Source organism: Solea solea, chromosome 1, assembly GCF_958295425.1.
Source record: "Solea solea chromosome 1, fSolSol10.1, whole genome shotgun sequence".
NCBI lineage: Eukaryota > Metazoa > Chordata > Actinopteri > Pleuronectiformes > Soleidae > Solea > Solea solea.
Window position 1 is genome coordinate 31,447,401 of NC_081134.1, and position 23,095 is coordinate 31,470,495.

The 23,095-nt window shown below is 42.3% G+C and overlaps 3 protein-coding genes across 5 annotated transcripts in view; 2 read left to right on the top strand and 1 right to left on the bottom strand.

Annotated features, from left to right (window-relative positions):
- The window catches only part of apodb (apolipoprotein Db), a 313,363-nt gene that overhangs the window by 115,133 nt on the left and 175,135 nt on the right, over window positions 1–23,095 (bottom strand). The gene's annotated exons all lie outside the window — the stretch shown is intronic.
- LOC131470852 (threonine synthase-like 1) lies at window positions 444–4,048 on the top strand. 2 transcript variants are annotated; one of them, XM_058646892.1, is made up of 3 exons: window positions 444–510; window positions 1,434–2,835; window positions 3,147–4,048. In XM_058646892.1, the coding sequence occupies exons 2-3, from the start codon at window positions 1,462–1,464 to the stop codon at window positions 3,951–3,953; spliced, it is 2,181 nt and encodes a 726-aa protein (XP_058502875.1). In that variant the 5' UTR covers window positions 444–510; window positions 1,434–1,461; the 3' UTR covers window positions 3,954–4,048. The 2 variants fall into 2 exon arrangements, with proteins under 2 accessions (XP_058502875.1, XP_058502868.1); XM_058646885.1 differs by having other exon boundaries at window positions 488–615.
- Window positions 15,073–23,095, top strand: part of gpr158a (G protein-coupled receptor 158a) — a 74,581-nt gene continuing 66,558 nt past the window's right edge. The window contains exon 1 of one of the 2 annotated variants that reach the window (XM_058646870.1): window positions 15,073–16,327. In XM_058646870.1, the coding sequence (XP_058502853.1) occupies window positions 15,444–16,327 (884 nt within the window). In that variant the 5' untranslated portion in view covers window positions 15,073–15,443. The remainder of the gene's footprint in view (window positions 16,328–23,095) is intronic. The other variant, XM_058646877.1, reaches the window with a different exon arrangement.

Genomic DNA, 23,095 nt, shown 5'->3' on the forward strand with positions numbered 1-23,095 from the left:
CAACTCGGAAAATATTAAATATTCAAATAAAAAGACGTTAAAGTGGTTTCATAAAGAACTCAAACGTAAATCAGTCGTGAAACCACTTTATTAAAAGCAAAGACCATATTCCTTCACGAGAAAAATACCAGAAACTTCACTGTCTTTGGCGACAGCTAAATCATCTAATTACAGGAATTTGGAGTCAATTTTCATATTAACCTGTGTGAAGTCGAACGATGACGCTGAAAAGCCAGAATTACGAGCTCCTGAGGTGTACTTGAACTCACCGTATGCCTTTCTGCAGTTACCTGCTTCGCGATTGAGTAGTAGTCATATCACAGAAAACGGTTTATATTTGGCATTTTATGTATTGACAGTCATCAAAATATTAAGATTAACATTAAACCTATATTTTACAATATTGTGTTTTATATGACTTCTACATACGCTTCCATTGAAAGAATAGTCAGTTTTGTCCTACTCGGCTGACCGTAGTTATTCGTGACGACATCACAGTGCAGCGTGTGGGTCAGTGGTGATTTAGTTTACACGTCAAAACAAAACCATGTTTTTAGTAAATTCTCCACAAAACATGAATAATCGGGTTTGAAATAAGATAAACCACAATTTCACGTGAGCGTCTTGTTCGTTTAAAGTGTTTATTGTGACGAAATGTCTCCCTGTAAAACACGTGCAAAGACTGCTACTAGTACTATTACTACGACTACTCCTGCTACTACTATTATTACTACTGCTGCTGCTGCTACTACTACTACTACTACTACTAGTAATGCTATTAGTATTACTACTACTCCTGCTTCTACTATTCCTGCTAGTACTACTACTATTATTACTACTACTAATTCTTCTACTATTCCTGCTAGTACTACTACTATTATTACTACTACCCCTGCTTCTACTATTCCTGCTACCATTACTACTACTACTACTACTATTACTACAACTACAGTATTACTACTCCTACTAATCCTGTTACTACTACTACTGCTACTACTACTACTATTACTATTCCTGCTGCTACTACTATTACTACTACTACTACTACTACTATTACTACTACTACTACTACTACTACTGTTACTATTACTACTACTATTACTAATACACTCCCAGCATTTTTAATACTATTTATGTTGTGGTATTTATTCTTTATTTTTAATTTTATTCTGTTGATTTTAGTTTTTTAATGTCTACATACTCTGTAATCTGTAAAATTACTATTACTACGACTGCTGCTACTACTACTACTAGTGCTACTACAATCCCAGCATTTTTAAATACTAGTTTTGATGTTGTATTTATTCTCTTACATCTAATCCAATATGAATAGATAAATCACACATTTTGAAGACATAAATGTTTAACAAGTCCTAACGTATTTGTTCTTGGCTTGACAATTGCCAACTTTAATCTGATTTTCCTCTTCTCAGAAGCAAAGCTGCGTCGCCAAAGTCCTTGATGGCTTCACTGAGTGTGTGTTGGCATGTGATCAGAGCTGCCAGGTTCCACATTAGTCCATTTTCAACATCTAAATCATGGATCTGCACCAGGACGGTTTCTCTAGGGGACAAGAACATTGTGCTCATGGGTCCACCGGGGGCAGGGAAGACCACAGTGGGCAGGGTAGTGGCCCACAGACTGGGTCTGCCAGTCGTGGACGTAGATGACGACGTCTTGGAAGCCACGTGGAAGATGCCTGTGGCTGCCAAGTTAACATCGGTGGGCGGAGAGCGTTTCCTTGAAGAGGAAGGTCAGGCTCTGTGTAACTTCTCCGCCTCCGGCTGTGTCATTTCTCTGAGCGGCTCTAACCCACTCCACGCTGCGGCGATGCAGCACGTCAGACACAGCGGCCTGGTCGTCTACCTGGACGTGGACATCGAGGACATCATGCAGAGACTCAACAGCATGAAGGTGAACAGGATTGTGGGGCAAGATGGCGGCATGTCCATGCGGGACATTCTGCAGTACAGGAGGCAGTTTTACGAGAAATGGCTGGACGTGCGCGTGCTGTGCGGGACGGGAGACACGGTGGAGGACGTCGCAGAGAAGGTGTTGAAGGCCGTGGAGAGACATCAAACGCACGCTGCAGAGACGTACGTGTCCACCAGGTGTGACGACGTGGCCTTGTGTGATCACAAGACATACTTCAGTGATGTTGTTGTGAAGGGTTTGGCCACAGACGGTGGCCTCTATGTTCCCAAAAATGGCCTCCCAAAAATCCCTGCTTGTGAGTGGCTGAGGTTAGCCGACATGTCATACCCAGAACGGGCGTTAGTTTTACTTGAAAAGTGCATCCACCCGTTGGACGTGTGCGCTTTGGATTTGAGGACGATGGTGTTCAAATCGTACGGGTCCAACTTTGCCAGCGAGGCGGTTGCACCTGTGAAACATCTCAGCAGTAACCAGTACGTCCAGGAGCTTTTTCACGGCCCCACCGCCTCGTTTAAAGACCTCGCCCTGCAGCTCATGCCCCAACTTTTTGCCCACTGCCTCCCTCCGATGTGCAACTACCTCATCCTGGTGGCCACATCCGGAGACACGGGCAGCGCAGTGCTGAGTGGTTTCAGCAGACTGGACAGAGTCGACAGACACAAGACGGGCGTGCTGGTGTTTTTCCCGGAGTACGGGGTGAGTGAGATTCAGAAGCTCCAGATGTTGAGCTATGGGGAGGGAAACGCCCGAGCCGTTGGCGTCCGCTCGGACTTTGACTTCTGTCAGAGGAACATCAAGAGGATGTTCGGCGAGTCCGGGCTGACGGGACACCTTGCTGTGGAGTACGGCACCGTCCTCAGCACCGCCAACTCCATCAACTGGGCCCGGCTGTTGCCACAGGTGACGTGATGATCCATGAGTGTGACTCATTTAAAAGAAATTTGTTTTTCATTGTACACATTTATTTACATGGTACGGTAGCTTAGAAGTGGTGCTTTTCTTGTAAATGTCACTTAAAGTGACTTTTTGACTTTCGTGAGATGAATAAAGGATAATCTTATCTTAACTTATTGTATCGTATCGCACCTTATTGTATTGGATTGTGTGGTACCTTATTGTATCGTACCTTGTTGTATTGCATCGGATTGTGTCTTACCGTATCGTATCATACCGTACCTTATCTTATCTTATCTTATCTCACCTCACCACAGGTGGTGTACCATTCCTCAGCGTATTTGGATTTGTGCAGAGACGGTGTCATCGCGTTCGGGGACCCCGTCGACGTCTGCATCCCCACCGGCAACTTTGGCAACGCCATGTCCGCCGTGTACGCCAAGCGAATGGGAATCCCGATCAGAAAAGTCATCTGCGCGTCCAACCACAACCGCATCGTCACGGACTTTATCACCACGGGTGAGTACGACCTGCGGGGTCGGCCGCTGAAGCCCTCCCACTCCCCTGCCATAGACATCCTGAAGTCCTCCAACCTGGAGAGGTTCATCCACCACGTGTCAGACGGGGACGGTCGTCTGGTCCAGGAACTCTTCACGCGTTTAGACCGGGAGCAGCACTTCCAGATTTCCAAGCCTCTTCTCAGCAGGATACAGCAGGAAGTGTTGGCGGGCTGGTGCTCGGAAGACGACTGCCTGGCCGCAATCCGGACGCTTCACACACAGACGGGCTACGTCATGGACACACACACGGCCGTGGCTAAAGTGGTGGCAGACCGGCTGCAGGACGGCTCGTGCCCCGTGGTGCTCTGTTCCACCGCTCACTACGGGAAGTTCGCCCCCGCTGTGTTCAATGCCTTACAAGTCCAGGATGTTCCAGAGGATCCAGTCGAGCAGCTGCAGAAGCTCGGGCGCTCGGCGACGTCCAGACCTGAGACGCACGCGGACATGATGAGAAGTCTGGGACAGAGCGGCAGGAGGGGACACGCGGTTTGTCAGGCAGAGTACGGTGAGATGGTGGAGCAGGTGGAGAGCATGATTCAGGACTGCTTCATGAAAGTGGGCTAGAATTCAACTCAAGGTTACATGTTAAAGCTGTAGTATGCAACTTTTCATGACAAACAAATGTTCACACAAGACTGATTAAATCTGTCAGCATCGCAGGACTCTTTCTTTGTTTCTCAGTTTATCGAGATACAAATTGAATCGTCCTCTGAGGGAAGGGAGATGCAAATCTCTAACAATTTGGGCCAATAAACACCTTTACAGCCTTACTGATTATGCAGCATTTGTGAGCAGACGTGGTCCACTAGATGGTGATGTCTCCTTAACCAATATTTCACTGTCCATATATCTGTGTATGGAGTGTATGGAATCAATTTAGAGATTAAAAAGGAACACATTTGTTGTTTAGAATCAATATCTATGAGTTATTGAGTTAATTCTTCTGTGTTAAAGGTAACTGTCATTAAAATGCGAAGGTTATTTTTCCACAAAATGACTCTTTATTATGGTTTAATTTACAAAGAAAGGCAGATTTAGCATTGCCTCACAGCAAGAAGGTATCTGGGACCTTCTTGCTCCCGGTGTCTGTGTGGGTTTTCTCCAACCATCAAAACACACATTCGGTTGGTGGTTGGTGCTTTCGTGGCAACGTGCTCAGTCGCAGCAGCTCTGATGGACCCTGAACCATCTGAGCGTGCAGTTTTGGTTGTATAATGACAAAAAAGACTGATTCTAATGATTGTTACAACCAAAACAACTGCTTTACAAGTCACTAGTTTGTGTGTTTGTGTTGCGTAAAACACCACGACATCGCAGCAGTTTCATGCAGCCGTGCTGTGATGACTCCGCCCATGTTGAGGAGGCGCTATAGTAATGGAAAATGAACCAAACGATTGCCTGATTCTGTCGGACTGTGCAGTGAACCTTGAGCCTGTGTCACACTTTTCCTCCTCACCGTTCCCAAATGAAGACCTTCTTAATTTGTTCTCTGGAGAATTACAGCGTGAAACTGGTCTTTTGACATTTTCAGACGGGTAAAAAAAAAAACAACACAATTAAATTCACTTTCTCGCTCACTCGCAAAGTCTTTATGCTAAATTCGTAGCGCGACAGAAACTTACCTATCGCCTGTTCCTCTAAATGTCAGCGTGAACTGCAGGACCATTAGCAGTTTGTCTCCTCATCGATTCCTTCTGGGCTCTAAATGTGATTAATAACCTTTAAATGTCATTATATTCCTTCAATTAAAGCTTCGTTACAGCTGAAGCCGAGTGATACAAATGGAGTTTATGTTGATGTTTTTTTGGAGGCAGTGGCTCAAGTTTCCTCCTCCTCCTCTTCCTCCTGTCAACAGAAGGAAGGACACGGTGACCCCGCACATACATGTGAACGTGAAACCGGAGATATTTCAGACGGTCAGCGCATCGATCGCCGCTTCCGCTGTTACACGCGTGTGGAAATTAACCTTTAAATTCAGGAAGAGACTGAATCATTTATGACATGTTTTTATTTTGTCTCGTACATGAGATGTTATGCTGCGAAAGATGTTTCAATTACAGTGAATTAAAGTGTATTTTCCTACATCAAGGGAATTATTTTTTAAATAAAATATAGAAATAAACATAACTTTCTGAGGTCTTCTCTCCTTTGCATTAAGGCTGCCAAAATAGACAATATTACATACATTAGTCATATTATCACGTTTAAAATTCTTTTATTTCGCAATTTACAACAGTTTTTCAGTCTTTATTTACAATCGAGAGCAACTCCTACCAGTGTTTACTGAGTTTAAATCAAATGAATGCAAAGAAAGTTACTTTACGTTACTTGCCTTTACATAATACAGATGCAAAAAAGTGCTGTGACAAAAATTAACAAAAGTGAAAACAAATTTACATTTTTAGAAACAAATTTACTAGAGTTGAACGATTAAGGACACATTAATATTTATTAAAAAAGCCAGAGATCTGAGATTTAAGTAAAAATTCAGACTTTTATCTTGAAAATTCTGACTTATTTGAATCCTGAGAAATAAAATATTAAGAAGAAACAAATATTCTCAAAGTTTTTGTTTTGATCGCTGACAAATTTATGTTTTTAGAAAGCAAATAGCGAAATGTAATGTTCTTATGTCGCATCGTACAAAGTCCATCCATGATCTGGAAACCCACAACAGCGCCCACTAGCTGTAGCACATGGTAACAACACATTAACTCCAGAATAAACCTCAAAATGTCTGTCTGGATTATTTATTTTAAGCATAAAAGTGCCAGAAAATGTCCTGTGACTAAGTGATTTTGCCCATTTTTCAAGAGTTACTCTCAATATCTGGCAGTTATTTACAATTTACTGCATGTTAAAATAGTATATTAACAATTTAACCCCTTCATATCACCACAGTTATTCTTGTTCTATAGATAAACGTATACGACAACCGTAGGAATTGATAAAACAACGGCTGTAGTTACAATAAAAATCCTGCTTGTGCTTCCAGAAATTTGTAATAAAAACCTTGACTTCCCCACATTCAGGATGTTACTCTTCTTCGTTTCCCACTGTCATCAGTCAGAGGAAACATCGTGGCCGTGGCCCTGAGGGTGATTTGTCACGGCGCAAACATAACAGCAGAGTCCAGTTATGAATCCAGTGTCTGTGGCTGTCAGTCGAGTCATTTAAGTCCAGGTGCTGCCTCAGCAGCAGCAGCAGCAGCAGAGAGGAGGACGTGTTTCATAGATCTCCAGGATCTGCTTATGACTGCAGTTGTGGAAATGGATGGAAAGTCGGGCCAAATTTGACAGAGCACTTTGCTCACATGCCCTCAGATCTGGATCTCTGTCTCTCCGTGGCTCTGCTGTGGGGAAACTGACACACATATGGCCCGTGTTCCAAGTGGAATCTGAACTGGTGACCTTGCTGTGAGACAACTATGCTAGCCACCACACAACCATGTGGCCTCGACGTTTAAGTTTAGCAACACATCACGTCTGAGAAACGTCCCAAAAAGTACCAAAGACTCACTGGTAAATCAAGAGTTACCTTGGTTTTGATTTTGTGGAAGCACAGGACTGTTTTGAGTCCATGTATTTATTTTAATTTATCCTTTATTTAGCCAGGAAGGTCCTGCTGAGATACAAGATCTCTTCTTCCAGAGAGTCCTGGTCCAGATCAGCAGCATAAATGGTACAAATAGTGACAGAAACGAGAAAGTTTCAGATATAAAACTCACTACAGAATATAAAAGTTAAAAGGAGGGAATTATAGGAGCGTAAAAGAGAGATATACTAAACAGAAAGAGCAGAAAGAGGTTAAATGTAAAACAACATGTTTCTGATTTTTGCATATAAACACATGTAAGTATTATTTTGGGGTGTGTGTGTGTGGACAGGGGTTCAGGTTGGAGGGTTGTTTTGGGGCTGTGGCTTCATTGGAAACGACTGACGTCATCTTCGACCAAACTATGAAAATGATTTCTTCACTGACCTCGAAGCTTAAAGCTGCTGACGGTGAAAGTGTGAGAGTCCTGACAGTAAATCCGGGAGAAACTACCCAGTGTCCTGCAACTCCTGATCCAATCAGGAGCTAGATTTCCACAAAGAGGCGGTCCCTCTCTACTCACACGACCTCACGTGGTGTCAGTTTTCTGTAATTATGCTGCCTGAATGTCAATATTATTATCAACAGATCTTCTCTCGATCAGGAAGCTGTGCTGTTCATAAACCCATAGATATACAGTAAAGAAACCAGGTTATATATCAGACAACTCGTCTCTTCAGTGGCTGTTTTCATAAATAGATAGATGTTGTGTCCTGGGATACCATAAAAACAAACAGGTAGACTACTGTAGGTCTCACATATGAAGTTTTGAGCAGATCGGTAGACGTGAAGCCAAGGCGTTTTCTGTTTCATGGCTAAACTGAAAATGGCCGACTTCCTGGGTCAAGTTTGTGTCCGTAGACGCGTTCAGGGTCGGTCTCTTGTGTCACGTATGATATTTCGAGGCGATCAGTCAATGTATAAAGTTATGGGGAACTTCCTGTTTTGTGGCGAATGGTTGAAATTTGCCAAATTTCCGATGGTTGCCATGGCCACACCCTTTTGAATCCGTGAAACCAATCGATAACATAAACGCACTCAGATGAGATTGTTCGTTTACATAGGGTGCAATTCGCCAAAATGGACGCCAAAATCAGAAATGGTCGACTTCCTGTTTAGTTGAGGCCATGGTTCTGATTGACTTTTTTGTTTGTCTTTGGCTATAACATCCTCCCATCAAATTTCAGGGTATTCGGTGGAACTTGATGAAGATGTCAGAATATCTCAGGTTTCCAGACTCATGAAAAGCACTAGGGGGCGCTGTAAGGGTCAGACATATTCAGTATGACTGGTTCTGCGATACATGGCTAGATGTTTCCGTGTTTAGTGTACACAGTGAACTCTAACAGTTTGAAACTGGCAGGTTTTCCTGAACAACATAGCAACGTTTACGTCTGCTTTGTTTGCCTGCCAGTATTTGTTTTGTTTGTTTGTTTATTTCGACAGAATCAAAGACCTGAGCTCTGATTTTACTTTTGGCAAACACAGAGAGGAGGGAGGGACATCGAGATAAATGAAGACTTGTGCTGTTCACGTTGTCCTTTTTTACAGTCGTCCGTTTGACCTTGATTCAATTTGTCAGAGCACATTTTTTCACACCGCTGCGACGACCGATCTCTTTCATTTTGACACACGTGTGAATATACGACGCCGTACGTGGTCACATAGATCTTCGTGTTCCGCCTTCGTCTCTCGTCTTCTCCTCTGCGTCTGTGGTTCGGTTCAATGTGAACGCTGCCCTTATTAATCAAGCTGCTTGGCAGGTGAATGTGAGGAATGGGTGGGTAAGTGTCTGCGGGGGGGGGAGGCCTGTGTGTGTGAGGTGAGGTGAAGGAAGGAGTGAGAGTGAGCCAGCTGTTGCTCAGCACCATGGCTGGATGAGCAGGGATAATTGCAGGTACCAGCCTGTTCCCACCTCTTTAATGTGAATCTGTGACTTAATGGAAACTTCTCCTCTATAGAGGAGGGAGATGGAAAAGGTGAGAGGAGGAAATTAACGCATCAGAGGAGTTTGGGGGGGGGAAGAGAATCCGGTGAACTGGCTTGATTTGGGGGTTCAGAACACAGTCTTGTGATTCTTTTCTGCCCTTATTTGTCTGTCAAATACCAAATTATTTGGTAAAAACGTAGCTTAGCTTTGACAAATGTGGTAACACTGTATAAAATAAAACCAGGGCCTTTCTGTGTGGAGTTTGCATGTTCTCTCCATGTGTATACCTGAAAAAGTTAAAAATTAAAAATTAAATAGACAGATTAAAAATGATATCACTTTTTGGCAAGTGGAAATGTACATTGAATGGGTTGTACTGGACCTTTAAGTGTATTCCAACAGGTAAAAATAACTGGGTGAGGTATAATCTGCCAAATATGACCCTCCTTAATGAAATCAAGTAATTTTGAGGCAGAAACAACCTTTAAGTTACAAGGAAGGAGCTGAAATTACTTTTTGGCAAATGCAAAACAACATTTTATTGGTAGTACTAGCCCTTTAAGTGTATTCCATTTAGCAAAAAGGAATGGGTGAGCTATAATTTGATCAATATTACTCGTCAATGAAATCAAGTGATTTTGAGGCAAAAAAAAAACCTTTAGGTCAGAGCTGTGCTCACTTTTTGGCAGGTGGAAATGTACATTTTATGGGTTGTACTGGCCCTTCAAGTGTATTACAACAAACAAAAATGAATGGGTTGAGTATAATCTGCCAAATATTACCCTCATTAATGAAATCAAGTGATTTTGAGGAAGTAAAAACTTTTAGGTCACAAGTGCAGGGCTGCGCTCACTTTTTGGCAGGTGGAAATGTACATTTTATGGGTTGTACTGGACCTTCAAGATTATTTCAACAGGCAAAAGGGAATGTGTGAATATATTTTGCCAAATATTACCCTGCTTAATGAAATCAAGTGATTTTGAGGCAAACTTTAGGTCACTTGGTAGGAGCTTGAATCACTTTTTGGCAAGTACAAAACTGCTTTTTATTGCAAAATAGTCTACAGAAAAAAATTATAATAATAGAGAATATATATAATATAACAGCTGTACAAAGCAGCAGGTTTAAATATAATATATTACAATAAACATTGCATTTAAGAGCATTCACAGGGAAGACAGGACTAAAAACACTAGAAATTAATAAATTGGGGTCGAAGTCAAGGTCAAGGGTGATGACTTTCATTTGGGTTTTTCTCCCAGTTTGACGTACCTGAAAACCTAAACTGTCTAAAATGGCTTCATTTTGTCCAAGAAAACAAGCGAGGCAACTCTTTTTGAGATAATCTATCCTAATTTTCACCAGATTATGTTCACGAGCAGATAATGAGTGATTGTGGAACAAACCACCCCTGAGGTCATGACCTCCCCTGACTTCTAATTAAGCCATAAAATGAGGTAGAGTGGAGGAAAAACATGTAATCTAATGTGACAACACTGTGTTTTTTTTTGTTATTATTACATAGTTTCCTCTTTTCTACATGCTCAATGTTTTTTTGTTTTTGTGCACACAACAATCAGCCAACACATCGCAACATCGCCGTTTCACCCCGAGGCTTCGCAGCTAATTACCTTAGACGTTGATTTATGCCCCGACGACGACGTCTGCGAAGTGTGTGGAAGAGGAGAGGAGGAGAAAATAAAAAGAAGAGCTCATGAAGGTGCAAACATGAGCTCGCCATCACAAGGCGAGAGTAACTGGAGCACAGGTTTGAGCTCATTTACATCTCGATACATCTGATAAACGAAGAAGACGACGGAGAGGATTCGATTCAAGGAGAACAGATTACGTTTAACTGATGCCTTCATCATCAGGCTCCTGCACGACGACTGTCTCCTCCTCCTCCTCCTCTCTCTGTGATGAAGGAAAGAGAATCCATTTCTCTCTTGGCGAATGAAAAATCAATGGCCCACCGTGATGGATATGTGTGAAATGAGTTATGAGCTTTGTCTCAGAGGACTGGAGGGGGGATTGACAGCAGACTGACAGGGGTTAACTGCCGGGAAAAAAAGGCCGACTCTCTGGGAGGAAGAGGAAAGAAGAGCATCTCACACTCTCTCCTTAATTCTTTATCTATCTATCTATCTATCTATCTATCTATCTATCTATCTATCTATCTAAATTACAAAAATGTAGAGAATAACTCTTTATTAAAAATATGGTCTATGGAAACAAGTGGTGGGCCCCCTTAAAATCGACGAGGGGGCCACATATGGCCTGCAGGCCACGAATTTGACACCTCTGCTCTATACAGTGTCCACTGTATGTATGTAATGTTTATGGCATTTTCTCCAGGCAGAAAATGCCAATTTTCTGCCTGGAGAAAATTGGCATTTTAAGCTCAATGGGGAACATGAGTTTCTGGTCTAAGGCTACCACATTTGGTGAGTTTGTGTCACGTAGGCAAATCCAAATAAATGATTCAAATGTCTTAAAGTCAAAAAAATGACACATTTTAACTCATTAATTGAGGCAGCAGTGGATCGAAAGCTCCTGTGTACTGTGCTCTAAAATCGCTTTTATTTTCGATAGAGTCTGGTGGGAGAGGAAAGTTCATAAAGTGACAGAAACAAGTAAAAAAAGCAGCATTTTCTTATGAAAAATAAACAGTATTATCATAAAATATGACATTAAAGGGATGTGTTTTGAAGTAGAGTTTTATGAGGTACAGACATATAGTTAGTATAGTTATAGGCTGGACCTAAAATATATAAAAGCTGTAGTCTGCCAGCTGGGACACAAGGAGGAGCAGAGAGTAGCAGCTCAACAAAAACAAAAGGCTCACCTAATAATAAATCTTTGCACGTTTAAGTCTATCTTAAGAAAATGCTGTTTTTTTACTTGTTTCTGTCACTTTATGAACTTTCCTCTCCCCCACACCAGAGTCCATAGAAAATAATAGCCATTTTACGCCACAGTACACAATAGGTTCTAATCCACTGCTGCCTCAATTCATGAGTTAAAATTTGTATTTCTTTTTTACTTTAAGACATTTAAATAATTTTTTTGGATTTGCCTAAGTGACAAAACTCACCAAATGTGGCAGCAGTTGTAGTAAAAAAAAAGTAGCAGTTTATTTGCTTAAAGGATTAAAGACAGACTTCTGTATCTTTACACTCCCTGCTGCGATAATACTCTCATTCCTCTATTCAACTCTATTCCCTCTTTGTCGTCGTAGTCAGACCACACCTCTGAAACCTCTGAAATCCACACAGGAAGAGATTGAAAGTCACGGCACAGACGACGGCTTCACTCTCATTCCTCGTCTCTCACGCCTGTGTGCGTGCGATCACCTTCTCGGTGAGATCTTGCCCAAGGTAAGAAGTGATCAGTGACTGTCACACAGTGAGTGATTCCCCTGACTGCAGGCCAGGTCTGTGACACACACACACATACAAACACACACATGCAGGTTAAATATAACGATCACGACACAAACACGGTGGCTGCAGTTTAAAGAGGCTTCGTGTACGTACAGTGATGCAGCAGTCTTTATACCTGATGGACAATGTAAGGGACACAGTGTGGGTGGACAAGTTCAGCGTCCTCTCTTCTGGACTCACTGTTCTTTCCCTACGAAGGCTATTGTCCTTTCCTTTAATGTCTTCTATTAGATTTAAGGTTTTATTGGAGGGTGACATCCATGAAGGCATTTAAATAAAAATAACAATAGTTCAAGAAGCTTAATTTCATATATATATACACACACACACACACACATATATATACATACACAGTATATACATATAAATGTCCCTACAATGTTTTCTACACTTTAGGTAAAAACCTAGTAAAAAATAGGTCACAAGGTAGGAGCTGGGATCACTTTTTGGCAAGTAGAGACGTACATTTTATGGGTTGTACTGGCCCTTTAAGTGTATTCCAACAAGCAAAAAGGGAATGGGTGGCTTATAATTTGCCAAATATTACCCTCATTAATGAAATTAAATGATTTTGAGGCAGAAAAAAACCTTTAGGTTACAAGGTAGGAGCTGGGATCACTTTTTGGCAAGTTAAAATGTACATTTTATGGGTTGTACTGGCCCTTTAAGTGTATTCCAACAAGCAAAAAATAATGGGTGAGTTATAATTTGGCAAATATTACCCTTATTAATGAAATAAAAGGCTTGTTGCTTTACATTGAAGCTAAAACTGTTGTTTCCTAAGGGAAGATTTAAGGTTTGATTGGAAGGTGACATCCATGAGGGCATTTACAATACAAAACTTTTGCAGATTCTCCTGAACTCCTTCTTCTTTGTTTGGGCTCTAAATTTCCACCACTCTAGAGGAAAATAATTGTGAGATTTGTCACTTCACTGACATCGTCCTTCTGCGTCTGTGTCTCATTATTTGTGTCGTTGAAAGAGCGGAGGACTGCTCACTTTGACAAATAGTGGCAGCTTTTAATTGAGTGCATTTGTCTTTTAAGTCTGAGTTTGTGCTCACGACGACCAAAACAGAGGCAGAATAATGACATCATCAACATCAACAACAACAAAAACAATCATTAAAAGTTACAAACTGCAGCTTTAAAGAAACCAGACCAGGCCCACTAACATCAACTAGCGGGTGTTCATATTTGATAATAGCTGGTGACTAAAGATGGCTGTGGCTCAGTGGTACAGTGGGTCATCATTCAATCGGACGGGTGTGCACGTTCAAACCCCGGCTTCTCTAGTCTGCATGCTGATGTGTCCGTTGGCTGCTCCTGACAGCTGTATCAAGACTCTTATAGCATTAATAAAACAAATACTACAGTGTTGAGAGTCGTTTTTTTGGAGGCTTCTGTGTGCATGAAGATATTTCTGTGGCACATGTATGTACATGTTGGCCAGGAAATCCAAGCAGGTCTTGTAGTTCCAGCGTCCCCGATGGTCCATGTCTCCCGCTTCTGTCACCCTCGGTCACGCCTGTCTTTCCTCAGCCTACTTCCAGAAACGAGAAGCCTCTGCAGCCCACACAGCGTGAAGTGACAGACTCCTACACTCAGGAGAGAAAGAGAGAGAGAGAGAGAGAGAGAGAGAGAGGGAGAGAGAGGAAAAGAAGTGTATTATAATGACATCAAAACTGTGTTCGCTGAGATTTTAGTTCATTTTCAGTTACAGTGACGATTGTTCCTCTGACAATTCACTTGATTGTGTGAAACAATGACAATTATTATTATTTTATAACGTGTCTTTCTTTAGTTTTCAGTTGTATTTCTCCCACTTATCCATTTCTCTGTGTGTGTGTGTGTGTTACGTCTTGTCTTTCTGCTGTGATACACAGATATGTGTATCAATATGTTACATATTTCTTTATAATCCTACCTTGGACGTTAATGTGCTACTATGAAAACCTGCCACTCTTCTGACTTCAGACTGATGGAATAATTTCTGATTTTATGTACATTTTTTAACAGATGTAATGGTTATGAAATCAAGTGAATTCTATGTCACTCCTGTAAAGATGTACAAATCTCTATACTGAAAAGGGAACATGTGTTTTACTTTATTTACAATATGTATATGTATTATTTTTGCATTGTATACATATATATATACCCACACACATACACACACATTTTATGCTATAACTTTATTCGCTACATATTTACCCCATCATACTACACTGTAAAGCTGAGCACAAACAATTTCATTACTGTTCATAATAATGTCGCATTGTCACAGAGAAAATGACAGTGTCAGTTTCAGCGCTGGACAGCTCCTTCATGTGTCTTAGTGTTTCAGCACTGGACAGCTCCACATCACCTCTGCGCGGAGACTGTCACGAGAACAAGAAGCTACAGGAGTGTGTGTGTGTGTGTGTGTGTGTGTGCGTGTGTGTGTGCGCGCGCACGTGTGTGTGTATGTGTGGCTTTTATGGACCTGTACTTAATACTGGTTTTGGTCGGAAGAGGGCGGAGTTTGCGTTTGAAAGCCAAGGGTGAGAAAAAAAAAATATATACATATCTAAATAAATATAATAATCGCAGATAATTGTCCCTCCCTCTCTCTCTCTCTCTCTCTCTCTCTCTCGCTCTCTCTCTCTCTCTGTCTGTTTGATTCAGTCAGTGGATCCTACACACACACACACAGAGAGAGAGAGAGAGAGAGAGAGAGAGAGAGAGAGAGAGAGAGAGGTGGGGGGAAACAGCTGCAAGCGGATACTCAACATCAACAAGCTGCTGTATGAGGCATCAGTAAAGAAGAAGAAGGGATTTGACGCGGAGGAGAGAGGAGAGGAAGAAGAAGAAGGGAGTTCCTGTCGTTTTTCTGCCTCCTTTTGCTTCTTCGTCTCCTCCTCACGCGCGCGGAGCTTTAAGAGAATTTCCTACAAGTGGTGAAGCGATGCTTTAGCTTCTTTCTTTCTTCTTTTTTTTCTCTTTTATTTATTTCTGATATTTTTTTTTTCCTTTTAGCGCGACGACACTGTTCGTAATTCCGCCGCGCGGCGAACATCTGTGGCGTGGACGCGCTCTGCGGGGAGACATGGCTGTTTTCCGGCTGTCGCTTCTGCTGCATGTGGGCTTTGTGCTCGGATCAAACCACGAACACGGAGGCTGGGAGGATGTCGGAGCACGGGAGGCGATTTACGGCGCTCAGACGCACCGTCGGCAGCTGGCGCATCTCCGTGCGCCTCATCCTCCTCCTCCGCCTCCTCCTCCTCCTGCCGGGGAGACGGTGGCGCAGAAAATCGAGGAGAGCCTCCCGCGGGTGGTCACGGCTTTCCTGCACACGGGGGACTCGAGCACCCTGAGGCACGCGAACTGCTCGCGCAGGTACGAGCTCACCTCTCTGCGGGGAAGGTCACACGTCGCCCCGCATCGCTCCATGAGCAGCGTGCTGGACACGGTGCTGCACGCGACAAACTTCCTCAACATGATCCTGCAGACCAACAGGTCCAGGGAGCAGAGTCTGCGCCGAGACATCGAGTGGTACCATGCCCTGGTGAGGAGCATCCTGGAGGGGGACGACAAGATCCACCGGGCGGTGGTCACTTTCCACCCGGGTTCGTCCGCGACCGGGCCGTCGCTGCTGCTCCTCCAGGCTACCAGAGCGGGCGGAGAGATCGTCCTCCAGGACCTGTCCAGCGTGGCGCAGCACTACCTGCACAACCGCACCGCAGACACGGAGTGGTACCACGAGGTGAAGGACAGGAAGAAGCCCAACTTCCATAAGAGGGTGCTGAGCCAGGACTTTGCGTCCGTGGACAATTCTCTGAAGAGAGGAGAGAGTTTCATCCCAGACAAGACGCACGTGAAGTGGTCTGCGCCGTACCTGGAGTGTGAGAATGGGAATTTTGTTCCTCGGTGGCTTTTGACCTTATCGGCTGCGTTCTATGGCCTGAAACACAACCTCGCTCCTGAGTTCAGGTAAAAAAAAAAAGTTTATTTTACTTTTCATATACTGGTTTGACCATTCACCCATTCACATAGCACATTATATAGATGTAATACTCATGGATTCATTGCCAGGAACAAGTTGGGGTGAAGTCTTTTGAACTGGCAGTGATGTCAAAATCCATCCTCCCTTTTTAAAACCTTAGGATTTGTGATTTGGTGATTGTAAGGTTTTTAAGCAACAGCCATGCTTTTTTTGGTGCATTTTCTCCTCATTAGGGCTGCAACTAACAGAATTCTTTCATAATCGATAATTTTATGACGTGTTTGGTCCATAAAATGTTGAAAAAGATGTTCAAAAAGATGTTGAAAAAAATCTCTATCCGTGTTCGCAAACCACAAAATGAAGTCTTGTTTTTGTACAAAACCTTTTGCAATCAGTAGTGTCACCCCCTGGTGTCCATTGGGTATATTTTTACTTCCAGGTTGTCCTCAGAGCTGCCAACTGAAAGACCACAGCTGTGCCACATGCATATACAGCAAAACAATTAACCAAAAATCATAATTTCTGCCATTAAAATCCTCCCCAAGCAGCTTTTAAGGCTCAGAAGACGAGTCCAGGTGGATTTAAACCGCAGCCACGTCCCCCTCCACACAATCAGGTGATCACACCTGCCTCTCTTCCCTGCCTAAACACACTGCACCCTCCCACTCGGCCTCCTCCGAGGGGGGTTTTCTGCTCTCCTCCGCTCTGACGAAGGCGGCGGGGAGGCTAAAAATAACCCTGGATGTGACTTGATGTTTGTAGCAGTGGTGGAAACCTCTGGCTACAGGCCCTGATTCATTTCTCAAACTCCCTCGGCTTCGTGCTCTACTACTCTGTTCCTTTTTCCCCTCCTTTGGTGAGTCACAGCGTTGCTGAGACGACACACACACGCATACAGAGAGAGAATTTTAAGAATAAATAAAGAAAAGGAAAAAGGCAAGCGAGCATCAGCACATTGAAATGTGTTTGCACAGTCCGTGTCCTAAAGCCACCCCAGCCTGCCTGCTGCAGCCGAGGTGAAGCCAGTGGCCCTGACGTGCACCGGAATAATCGAGTGTTCAGGCTCCATAGGATCCCGACCAACATCTTCCCCCGATAAATATTTAATCTGGATCGCTCGTTGTGTGTGTGTGTGTGTGTGTACTGCCTTCGGTGGATGTTTAATTGATACAGTCGAGTCACTCGCAGGCAAAGCAGCGATTGCAAATGAGTCAGTCCTGCAGTGATTGTACTGGTAACAGACGACCGGCTACCTGGTGTCGACCCAGACCAAAGCCTCCCACAGCAGCTTCACACTCGCTCCATCTCCCTGTGAAGCAATCTGACACCAAATAGATGTGTCACACCAGATTATTTGCATTCCTTCAGTCAAAGGAGCAGTTTTCTGGGTTTTTTTTTACTGTTAATTTTCACCTCGTTTCAACCAAAGGCGTCCTCCAAAAAGGATTGAACGTGTGACACGTGTGGGCGTCTCGTGTTGTTTAATGTCCCTGGAGAGCAGCCCAGTCACTGGCACTGGAAAAAAAACATCACACCGCACTTAAAGGAGCAGCAGAGCAACCTCCATTCATCACGTTCACACCTCATCAATGACCTTAACTGTAAATTAAGAATCTATATTCAGAAAAGGAAAGCTCTATGTATGTATTTAACAGAACACGTCAACATTTTGGGCTAGTCAAAGTTCAAAGCCATAATAAGCCAAAGCCAAGGAGCCATAATAATGGGCAGCAATGACAGAAAGAACAATGAAAGAATTCTTAAGTCTGTTGGTTCTGTATCTGTGGCCTAAATTCATCGGCCATACGATGTCTGGGGTGAACAACACTTGACCTTCTAGCCTTCTTTAAAACCCTGGATTTGTACATGTGTGAGAGAGATTATTTCAAGTTTGAGTCTGTCACTTTGTAGTACACCTTTACAAACACTGTGTAAACGGGTCCTGTTCTTCGGGGTCAAAAGGCCACACCAGCAGATAAAAGTGAAAGTCAAAACCAATTCAATAAAACATGGAACAAAACTCTTGCAGAGACCTCAGCAAAGACTAGTAGCGAGCATGAGTAATGCAAAAAAAGATGACAGTACAATTTATTTTAATGATGCTAAGCTAAGCTAGCACGTAGTAGTAGCAGGAGCTTCAAAATGACCTAAGAGTTATCGTCTTCCCAGCAACCAAACAAATGAGCTCACTTCTTCTAATAAAAGGCCTAAGATATGCTTTCAGACAGAATCATTGCTTTATCATATTACAAGAGTATAGTAGCCGATCAGAAACAGTTGAGAAAAATAAAACCCCCATCAGAAAAAAAGGGAAATGAATATGGGAGATGATACTATTTAGTCTCAAAAACATGAGTAAACTCCACTTGTGAACTTTATTTACACAGCTACTACTTGTTTGCCTCCGCCTGGAAACGAAACTAGTAGTAGCTGTGTTTAGCTGTAGCTTTGTTTAGCTTAGCAAGCAGCCTGCATAGAAAACAGCTAGCTTATTTATTTTGGTTCTCCTGTTATGAATCAAACCTGTACACAAACATGTCTAAAGCCTGTTTAGCAGAAACAGCTAGCCAGGCTTTGGTGCAGGAAGGAAAGAAAACCAAGCTGTAGAGGTGGCTCATATTATTTTTTACATTTCTGACCTTTTGGGTAGAGCTAGCTAGCTGTTTCCCTCTACCTGGTTATGAAGCTATTACTAGTAGCTGTTTAGCTTAGCTACAATCCTGCATAGGAAACAGCTAGCTTATTAACTTTGGTAAGGAGGGAACGTAAGACCTGTATACAAATGCATAATTTATAGACCTACTGTATATCATGGTGATGAAATTTATAGATCTACAGTTCTTTGTTTTCCTACTGCTCTGCATAGTAAATATGAAGCTATTGCTAACAGCTGCTTAACTTAATTTAGCTTTGCCTAAAGCCTGTTTAGCAGATAAACAAATAGCCAGGCTTTGGTGCAGGAAGGAAAGAAACCTAATCACACTTTGATTTTTTTTATGGATTTAACAAACAGACTGTGGTGGTGGCTGGTATTATTTTTACATTACTGCCCTTTTGGATAGAGATACAGCTAGTTAACTGTTTGCCTCTACCTCGTTATGAATCTATTTCTAGTAGCTGTTTAGCTTAGCGAAAAGCCTGCATAGGAAACAGTTAGCTTATTTACTTTGGTTCAGGAGGGAATGTAAAAACCTGTATACAAACACATCGTGGTGCTGAAATTTAAAGAGCTATAGTTCTTTGTTTTCCTACTGCTCTGCATAGCAAATAGCTTAACCTAGCCTGTTTAGCAGTCAAACAGCTACAGTATCACAGGCTTATTTTAGCCTGGATGCAGGACTTCCAGAAAGGAAAGGAAACTATATAACACTTTGTTTATTTATGGATTTAACCAACAAGCTTTAGAGGTGGTGATGGTACATATTATTTTGTACATTACTGACCTTTTAGATAGAGACAGAGCATTACTAGCTGTGTTCCCTATTGCTTCCAAGTCTTTCTGCTTAGCTGATATTTATCGTACAGATATGAGAGTGGTATTGATTTATCAAATCATTCGCAAAATTGCCTCGGTAACAAACTGTAACAGCCATGGTCTGATTTATGCAGAATGAAAAGGGAATTACAGCATAAGACCTGGCACCAGGACGCAGGCACTGAGGAGGATTTTTTTAAAAAGAAGTAAGATAATCACAGCTTTTAGAAAGTCTAAAGACTACTGTGTCAAAGTTTAATAATACAAAATAATTGGAGTGTAGGCTACTTATAAAAGCCAAAGAATAGCAATACAAATAGCGTGGTGTGGAAAAATGTAGGTGATTTATTTTTTCCTTTTTGGCAGAAATTGAAGATAATCTATATGTGTACAATGATTGTATGAATTGGTGTTGTTTTATTAGCCCAGATTGAGTCTTTTATATTGTGTTTTTACTGTAGCCCACTATAGACAAACTGGTATAAGGTATATAAACATTGTTAAACTTTAGTGTAACTTTAAATGCATAAAACTTAAACAAAGGGGGGAGAAAAACAACTCAGGGGCTCATACTCGTACTGGATTATAAATGTGAAAGATTTCAGGTCATGTAAATCACTCCTCGCATCCCCTTTTTTTGCCTCATCTCTCCTCGTATCTTTCGCTCATGACGTCCATGTCTCAGATGCTCACAACGAGGTGGCAGGCGTCTCGTCCTGCGCCCTCTCTGCGAAACCAGAGAGGAGGCTAATACGACTGCCCAAGACATCGGCTCTCCGTTTCCCTCCTGATGAATACACAATCAATACAACAATAAATTAATAATGAATGGTGTAGAACAACAGCCCTGCATGGGCCATTTTGATTCCAGGCCCTTAAAGCTCCAGCCACTTCCGTTTGCTGCAGAAAGAAGCAGCGTTTTTTTTTAATGTATATATATGTAAATTAATGCAAACTGAGTCTTTTCTTGCCTGTTGATCGCGCGGGTGCTAACCAACGACGACTGTGTCTTGTTAGAGCTGGAGTGTGGGGACATGTGTTTGTGATGGATCGACCTGTTGTTTCTGCGAAGGTGCAAGAAATTGCACATCTCACACTTCATCTCTTCTCCTGCCGTCTGTCTCTTCAGCTGCACTCGAGGCACAGGGGAGGCGGCTTAGACCACACACTGAGGACTGGCTGTTTCCAAGCGTGCCGTGTGTGTGTGTGTGTGTGTGTGTGTGTGTGTGTGTGTGTGTGCCATCGTTTCAGGCGGAGACATTCTTCAGGATGATACTGTACCGTCCTAATTGGCAGATCACTCTAACATCAGACACAATCTCACAACTCCGCGCTGCATAAAACCTAGAGAAACAGAAAAAAATGTGGCATCGCTCCACACCTTCAAATTCACCTTCCACAACAAACATCCTAATTGCTTCACGGCAGAAACTCGGGCAAGCTCATTTTAATAAAGGCCAAGCAAAAGTGTGAAATGAATGCAAGTGTGTTTCAGCATATTTCTCCAAAGGCCATGCAGGTTCTAATTAGACGACAGCATCCGCTTCATTTGCGCCTCGCTCTGCTGTATAAGCAGCTCCAGTCAGGACAGCCTGACTGCCACGGGACGCCCGGCTGTCCAACAGAGCGGGAGGAGGCCTCCAGCTCCAGGAGGAACCGGCAAGCATCTGCTCAGATGGACACCGTCCAGAAACTTAATGGGAAGGAAACCCCACAAATCTGGGGGCTAAGTGTGATAGCATCTGATGTTAAAGTGAGATGAAAGAGAGCAGCAGGAGGAGGAGGAAAAAAAAGCACATTTTTTTTCCCCACTGATCCTGGAGCAAAGCAGGGGCTAAAACTCCCTCAGGTGCTTGTTCTGTCACTGCTGACGTCACTGGGACTCCACTGCTCAGTGAGGTGATCTGTCAATATCTTGACTTCAGCGAGTAAATGTCAATGTTACACAGAATCCTGTGATACAACAGGCTTTGTATAGAACAGAGAGTGTAAAGAAATACATACACGTTTATCCCTAATCATACAGTTTATCATCTGGATTATCAATCTGTAACATCTTTACTGTTGGTTAATCCTTCAGTAATCTGGGGATATGACAGAGGAGGCTTCAGAAGGGTGGGTATAGTGAGAGTAATGTGTTTTTAAGGTGATTAGTTAAAGCAAAGGTTTAAAAATACAAAATACTGTTGTTATGTTATGATGATAGAATAGACTAGAATTGAGGGCATTATATCCTTTGAAACATAAATTTCATTTGGTAATACACATTCAGAAAATATGAATGAAAGGTCAAAAAATACCAAAAAATTAAATCATCAAAAACACTCGTAATAAAACTAAGATCAAGGTAAAGGATCATGACAGTCATGTGAAATATAGGAGCTTTTATTGAGCTTTTACAGAAAATATGGATGCCCTGTGCGGTTATCTTTATGTATGTGGCTGTAGCTAATCATTACTTTCATTATAATTTTATCTGACTTTTGAATTTTCATTATTAATCTATGTTTGGTGCATAAAAATGTGTACAAAAAAATACAACATTTCAAGCAGTAGAAGAGCAAAGAAACACAAAAAGATTTACATTTTAGAAGGTACAGTAAAATCAGACAACCATATTTTCTTTAATTAATTGAGAACCAGAATCAAAGATGAGCGGCACCTGCCTCGACAGGTTGTGGTGAAAGGAAAAATGGGGGAAGAAAGAAACCGTGAAACAGTTGTATCAAGTTATAAGTTCAGATGAGTCAGCGATGACGTTTTTATAGAACTACTATGTCATTTATATAAGCAGCAGCAGAGATTGTTGATAAAAAAATTACACTGATATCAACTTTAATTATAGCATTATAATAATAATAATGGTGATAATATGATATGAATGATAATAATACATTAGCTTTGAAACTGGACGTGGACCCTGCAGCCTGCAAGATGAGGACACAGAGAGAGAGAAAGAGAGAGAGAGGAAAGAAACTAGGGAGAGAAAGAACAAGGTTAATGACATAATAATGTCACCCTGAGTGTGAGAGAGTGAATGTGAGAGGGTAAGTGTGAGTGCACCACAGGAATTTGCGCAGCAGTCCAGGTCTATAGCAGCATAACTAAGAGATGGTTCAGGTTTTAAGTCTAACTTTAAATACAGAGAGGGGGGTTTGATGCCTTGCTCAGGGGCACCCAGCCCTCGGCCCTTCACTGCCTCCACAGCAACCTTTTTTTCTGTTGCAAGCCCAATTCCTTTCCCCTCATTACTATTTTAGAAACGGTTTCCGTTTGTCAG